At 40.0% G+C, this 7776-nt stretch overlaps 1 protein-coding gene across 1 annotated transcript in view; it reads left to right on the top strand.

The window, feature by feature from the left end:
* The window catches only part of CSTF3 (cleavage stimulation factor subunit 3), a 75998-nt gene that overhangs the window by 42615 nt on the left and 25607 nt on the right, over window positions 1–7776 (top strand). The window contains exons 6-10 of the mRNA XM_018567960.1: window positions 2875–2941; window positions 3037–3071; window positions 4830–4956; window positions 5049–5126; window positions 5839–6001. Coding sequence (XP_018423462.1) covers window positions 2875–2941; window positions 3037–3071; window positions 4830–4956; window positions 5049–5126; window positions 5839–6001 — 470 coding nt within the window. The remainder of the gene's footprint in view (window positions 1–2874; window positions 2942–3036; window positions 3072–4829; window positions 4957–5048; window positions 5127–5838; window positions 6002–7776) is intronic.

Raw genomic sequence — 7776 nt, 5'->3', positions numbered from 1 at the left:
ATATGCCATTGTTCTAGTCGTCATCATTCCAACATCAGAGGTGGTGACTGTCTGCTTTTAGGCTGTCCATTCACAGGCTGACGTCAAAGAGAACAATGAGCAGTGAGACGCCTGTTTGTCCCTGAGCTTTTTGCTGGAAGGCTAGGACTCCTCGCACGTTTTTGCCAATTTAGCCAATAAGTGTTAGTAAAACACACATAATGGAAACCTTGCTTACTTTTCTTCTTTAAAGAGGGAGCAACCATGTCCACGTGCACAAAGATTTTCTAGCAAGTTGGATAATCTTTGTAGAACAACATGTGCTTCTAATGGTTGGAAAGTTCAGGCATTTGTACCCTTGGAGGTTGTGAAGTGAATAAAAAAACCACCATCTGTTACTATAGGGCTGAGCAAACCAGCAGTCTAAACCTGACCATGGGCAAACTGAACGGCCTGACAATTCCCTGCTGTCATTTCCATTGATCTGCTGTGGCCAAATCTGACTATACGGTATTCTCAGTATCTCAAATGCCTGCATCCTATGGGTACAATAGAAGATAGCATACAAGAGCCACCTATACATGTTTACCTTCTGTCCTGGTATTTATAGCCAAGTGATTGTGTTGGTACCCCTGTAGTACCTGACACGGATTTTAGTTTGATCACATTTAGAGAAATGTTATGTACCAACCTGCTCTGTCACTATGGGTTTTCCACATTGCTTACATCTTTTTAAATGTATACACACAGGTCTTTGTATTACAGAAGAAGCATGACCAAACCCCCCAGAGAATGTTGGTTCCATATAAATAGATAAGAACTAAGGCACAGTGCTCCTCTTAACTAAATAATTGTAAAGAAAATGATGCCCAAGTGTATGCGTGAATAACTATAAAAGAGATCCTAAATCTTAAAATATCTCTAAATATGTACAATAATATAATAACATATAAATATAATATAAATTAGGGATGTTCAGATACCAAGTACAGTACTCGATACAAGTACAGATACGTTTCCAGCTCCAAGACTAGACTAGAGAAAAATTCAAAGGTTAGGAGGCAGCTGTCATTTGTAAGGAGAACACGGAGCTCCTGGGATTTGTGCATTCCTGTTTTAATGTATGATTTCGTTTTTATAAATAAAGAGATGCACTGATACCATATTTGCAAGTACGAGTACTGATACATTTTTGATTAGTGTCATGTGACAGTTTTTCTAAAACTACAGACTAATGATTTCAGGACAGTGGGTGGAGCACCAGAGCCAGGTCCCAGCTGCAACCCTGGTAGTTCTCATGAAAATGCCAACTATCGGCACTGGTATCTGAAAAGTATCGGTGCATCCCTAATATAAATAAATAAACAAACACAATCCATTAGTGTTCACATCAGTCAAAAAAGCATAATTTAGTATGAAAAGTGTAAATGGTGCATTTATTTCTGTGGTAGCTAATTGCAACCAATGTCTACGGCAACAGCCACAGTCTCCAGTGATAATTCACTTTATCCCAGCAACAGTTAAAGTGCATACAGTGCTTATGACTTAAGTGATGATAATATATTTCTGTGATAAAACCAATCAGTGTCCAGTGGAGATTCTGTTTGGTCAGACTCAACAGATGGGTTGACTATGAGCCTTTTCCCCCTGGGGATATATTCCTCCGCCAAAAACTGCTTACTTTTGGACCCTCAATGACTCTTCAGTGGTGAGCTAATGTGCCCAAAACCTCCTGAAGAAGTCCGGAAGTGATGAAACTCTCAAGGACAAGTCCGTAACATCAAACAAGTGTAGGCGTGCTCCTCGCTCTTATTACAACCAGGAGAGAAGAGGGCAACCACTTGGTACAGTGCCTTTTCAAAGATGGCGAACTGCCCTGGGGGGTGGGTACACCGTCTGGCTGTTCAATTACAAAGTGAACATGTAGCCCAGCTATGAATATTTTATATATTTGCTTATTTTTAACAATCAGTAAATACGTTTTAAGACCAGCCCTCACTGACCTTGATACCAGCAGTAACTGTGGCGCAAGTAACCCTCAAGGTTTACAACAGAAGCACTAAAATGGCAGCTCATCTGCTTTTGCATCAACTGGCAGCAGTGACATGGCAACCTGTTAGTGTTTTATTGTAACGAAACAGCAGATTCTGTAAGCTGAAACTTACTTCAACCCTCTTCAAAGTCTCTGATGTACTCCTTGAGGATTGATTATTCCATAGTGACTGCAGCTAAACAGTTCATTGCAGGCTTGTGTTACAGCTCATTTACTGAGTGTTAAGAATATGTAAAGACTTTAAAGTTCATAACCTGGCCACAGGTTCACTTAAAAAAAACCACACACTTAGCTATAGCGCCCAAGTCCCCTTTTTTGTAAGTTGTGTAGAAGTGTTACCTTCTGGGAAGTCTTTGCCCCACCATGACACCAGCTCTGGTTTTTGTATGAATAATGCCCACCAGTATTTCATCAGTGGATTAGGGATCAGGTACATTCGTAGCCTGTAAGCAAGCTGACTTCATGGAGGCAGCCCTGTTCCATACTGTCTTCATGCACGCATGACATGCTACATATTATTTTTATTGTAAATGGTTTTGTGTAAAAGTACACATATCCTCGAACACTCATATTACCAGGGCTGTTGGCACTTAGAGTGTGTTGTTACCCCTGGAACACTCAGTACTTAGAGTCCTCTAGTGACATTTAATAAAGACTAGACAGAAGCAGGCTTGTTTGCCAAGACAGTGAGAAAAGTCATGATGACATGCACGTTGCGAAAACCTGTAGCAGGCACATGTCGTTCAGGTGAAAAAAAAATAAACCGATTTTGTTGTGTTGGAGAACATGTTGTGTGCTTTATTCCGTCTCTCATGATTTCTTTGAAACCTTTATTCCTGCAGGGAGAAAATGGCACAAGCATATGACTTTGCTCTAGATAAAATTGGCATGGAAATAATGTCATATCAGGTATAATCTCTTTCCATGTTTAAAAAAACTATCTGTCATGTATCATGATTACCCAAAGTATGGTCATGTTAACATTGGCTTTTCTTCATTTTCAGATCTGGGTTGATTACATCAACTTTTTAAAGGGCGTGTAAGTTTTTATGCTATTATTATTTTTAAGCTTAATACACTCTTGAATTAATATTCCTAAAATAGGTTTTACACTTTGCTTTTGGAAGTCTCTACACTTCATTCATTACTACTGTACTCAACTGTTGATGTTGGTAGCAGTAATAGCCTGTAAAAGTAATAGCCTGTAAAAAATTGCCTATCCTAATGACATCTGTACTGGGTTAAAGAAAACCTCTGCCTTGAAATGATGGGTTCAGTCTCCTTTTTGTGCTGGCCAGGAGTTCAGGAAGGGATTTTTTCCCCCCAGCCCAGCATGACATGCAGTCAGTCCACTTAAGAAGTAGGGCTGCAGAGGTGTTGTTACTGCCTATATTATGGCTAGAGGGCTCCTATAGCTAGGCACTAAGCATGCCACTGTCACACTGGGTGGCAGGAAATATTCTTGAGTTTTAAGCAGAACAAAACAATCCAATGGCGGGATCTAGGTCTGACTAACGCCAGGTATGGGTGGTATTGCCTTTAAAACAGCAGCAGCTATGCCAGCATTCTCATAGCAGAGAAATAATGTACACTATATGATCAAAGGTATGTGGACACCCTCCAAATGATTTTGTTCTGGTGTTTCCATTGATAGTCACCAGGGGAATGGAGGGAGGACTACATATCAATGCCCATGGTTTTGTATTGAAATGGCAAAAATGTGATTTAATTTATATTTATATATATATATATGCACATACATACACACAGGCAGTCATGGCCAAAAAATTTGTCACCCCTGCACTTCTGTCGGATAATGCACCACTTTTGGGGTTGCTTTTCTGCTTCAGGCACTGGATGTCTTGACTGTGTGCATGGCATTATGAAATCTGAAGACTACCAAAGAATTCTGGGGTGCAATGTGTAGGGCCCAGTGTCAGAAAGTTGGGTCTCTGTCAGAGGTTGTGGGTTTACAGCAGGACAATGACCCAAAGCACACGTCAAAAAGCACCCAGAAATGGTTTCAGACAAAGCGCTGGAGAGCACTGGACTGGCCAGCAATGAGTCCAGATCGGAATCCCATAGAGCTCCTGTGGAGAGATCTCAAAATAGCAGTTGGGAAAAGGAACCCTTCCAATCTGAGAGACCCGGAACAGTTGGCGAAAGAAGAGTTCTCCAAAATTCCTGTAGAGTGTAATAAACTCATTGATGGTTACAGGAAGCCATTGATTTCAGTTCTTTTTTTCCAAGGGCTGTGCTCCCAAATATTAATTGATGGTGCCAATAATTTTGTCCAGTCCATTTTCTGAGTTTTGCGTGGAATGTGTCAGATTTGGCTTTTTTTCTCCACTTTTTTATGTCATACCAATACAAACAAAAGAAATAAACATGAGAATGCCGAAACATTTGTAATTGCAACACTTTTCTGTGCATTATCTGACAGGAATGCAGGGGTGCCAATATTTTTGACTGTATATAATCATCATCATAGTATACATTTCACCAATAATCTAATGTTAGAGTTTAGGTGCAGAACATATTTGTGCTGAAATTTCCGACATTGTTTTTCCCTTGCCAACAACAACACAGCCAGTTTTCAATAGAAAAAGTAATGTACCATTAAATAGGTGATTTAATTTCAGTGTTACCTATGTTTGCTCTAAACCTTTGATGGAAGCCTGCTTGTTCTTTGCACACCTCCCACATACATAGAGCCATTATGTGCTTTGTCAGATCAGTCAGAAGTTGAATTATATTTCTCAATACATAGTTAGCTGTTTGGTTTCTTGCCAATCAGGGAAGCTGTGGGATCCTATGCAGAAAACCAAAGAATCACCGCTGTACGCAGGGTCTACCAGCGAGGTTGTGTCAATCCAATGATTAACATCGAGCAGCTCTGGAGAGATTACAACAAGTACGAAGAGGTAAGCTGGGCAGCTACATCTCGGAATACTATTTGTCCTTTAAAGATGTTGTACATCTGACATAACTATAACACAATGCATGTTGTTTCCAGGGTATTAATGTCCACCTCGCAAAGAAGATGATAGAAGACCGGAGTAGAGATTATATGAATGCCAGAAGAGTGGCTAAGGTGAGTTCAGTTCTGTCATTCATGACTGATATATGTATGTACATTTTAAGGACTGTTGATTTGTATCAAAACTGCTTCTTCAGTTTGACTGGCAGACTAGCCCTTCCATGAGTAAAAGGGGGCAGAGCTACAGGGGTGCCTCTCCAGGGTACACCAAGAAGCATTTGACAAAGAGGGTTTTGCACTGTCGGATGTTATATCTGAGACCGACTGCTTAAAAAGCTTTCTAGATTTGCACTTTGTATTGCAAGTGAGACTATTTATGGGTTTGTGTTAGTTATACTGACTTCATCACTATTTTAAAAACCATGGCCTGTCTGCATAGAAGAAGGTTAATACTTAGCCCTCTCACTGGCCAATCTACTGTATCTCACAAATCTTCAGCATCTGATATTTCTAGATATGTTGAATACCTGATCCCTCCATGCATGTTGTAGTCCTTCCAGTCCTTGCGGAGCCAGGACACAGTGATGAAGGAAGCAAAGAGTGCAGAGGAGGCCAGGCACCCAACACCACACCTGAAAGTGTGCATTTATACTTTATATGCTTTTTGACTGTGTTACTTAGTCAGTCACTACTTTGCTCTTGAAGGATCAGATGATGTCTGATTGACCTCTATATCCAGTTTCCAAATATTTCTGTGTATAGTGCTTGTCATTTAGGATCTAGGAGACTGATTTGTATAGTTTTTATTTCCTGTTCTTCTAAAAAGGAATATGAGACAGTTATGAAAGGCTTGGACCGCAATGCTCCCTCCGTGCCCCCACAGAATACCCCCCAGGAGGCTCAGCAGGTAGAAATGTGGAAAAAATACATACAGTGGGAGAAGAGTAATCCCCTCCGGACAGAAGATCAGACTCTCATAACCAAAAGAGGTATGCTACAGTAAGAAAGTTGTTTCTTAGAGTGGTTTGAAGCAGCTTTGTGATCTGCATCCATTCAGAAATGACCGCAGACTACTGGTATTATATAAGCTGCTCTGCAAACCTCTCATGGGAACACTAAAGGATTACAACACCTTTTACAGTATATAGTTGTAATAAAGTACATGACATAGGATGCTACATGTCAACTAATCAAAAGGCCCAGCATTTCGTCTTTAGGTCAACTTCTTCAGGGGATCAACCTCTTCAGGGGATCAACCTTGTCAGGGAATCTCTGCTAAACTTGTGTTTCTTACCATTAAAAGTCAGACTTTTCCATTTAAAGCTGGCTTGTGATACTGTGACAGATCACATCTTCAGGACAGTGGAGTTTAATGTGGAGGCATAAGATTGAACTGGATGGTACAGCACAAGGTCCTCCTGTTTAAGGACTGTATCTTTAAAGGCTAAGTTTATCTTTAATACCATGTTTCATGTGGCAGGCTTATTCAGGGTCTAGCATGAAGCATGGTCACATCGCCAGCCCCTCCACGCACTTGAATCGCGCAGTTCTTTCCCCCACAGACTCCTGACAATTTTCATCCAGTAAAATAATCAATTTTTGAGTCTGCCTCGACAATAGCTCCCTAATTGGACCTCTCCCCCTCTAAATGTAAACATAGAAAAAAACGAGAAATAGGGGTTTCTGATAGGTATAAAACCAATGTAAAAAATATATCCAAATTTTATTATACAGTAATCACATTATATAAAAGAATCGATTGCAATACATATGAATATAAAAAAAAAACCAATTGGCTAAAACACACAAAGTGCCCGGGATATGCCCAACGTCAAATAGTTATATCTTAATTAAATATCCATAGTTGCAAACATAATTGTCATTAATTATTCATTGTTCATTTACTGGAACAGACATATCCGGGTTCCGACGCGTTTCGCACCAAGCTTCTTCAGGGGACCAGTGGGGCTAATCTAACAATAATAATAGTAATAACAATTATACATCAATTGATTGCATCATTCAATTCATTAATAAATTAATATAACATAAATTAGAATGTTTAAGCAATCGGCACCACAGCTATGAGGCCCCTCAAAAGGTGGGTACCCCGTACTTACCAAACAACTAATGTCTGGAGGAGGACAGATATTTCCAGATTAAGAGAAAGTGATAGCGGCCTGAATCAAACCAGCCCACTCAACACCGTCCGAGACCATGCCAGGGACATCGGGGCCACAGGAAGGGGGGGCATCCAGGACGATGCAAAGGACCCCTATCACCTAGTCTAGAACAAATTACAGGGGTAATAAAATCAGTATGGGATTCTTCCCCCCAGTATAAAGATATCTCACCTATATATACAAGGCATTGCTAAAATCTATATAAAGTAAGAGATCAAAATACAAAATCCATATCTACAGACTATTCTCACATTGGTATACCCCTAATCCTCAAAGCTAATAGGTATTCCCTTCAACTAAAATCCCCACTTCATACCAAATTCTCAACCCCTGTTGGCAACATTAACCTTATTGTGAACATAAACCTCCAAATAGGTCAATACTGTGATCATAGTGTTAAAATATATGTGATTAGCCGAAAGAGCTTGTCTGGATAGGAACAATGCCCTAGTGACAGACAGACCCATGTAAATCTCGGGGTATACCCCCAGCATTCAGTGAACACACCTGGAATGTGGATGTGTCGTTTTAGAAAAAAGATTTCAATATAAGTGAAAAATAATATATTATATATATATATA

Source organism: Nanorana parkeri, unplaced genomic scaffold, assembly GCF_000935625.1.
Source record: "Nanorana parkeri isolate BGI_ZX_2015 unplaced genomic scaffold, ASM93562v1 scaffold30, whole genome shotgun sequence".
Taxonomy (NCBI): Eukaryota; Metazoa; Chordata; class Amphibia; order Anura; family Dicroglossidae; genus Nanorana; species Nanorana parkeri.
This window is presented reverse-complemented; position numbering and strand designations above follow the sequence as displayed.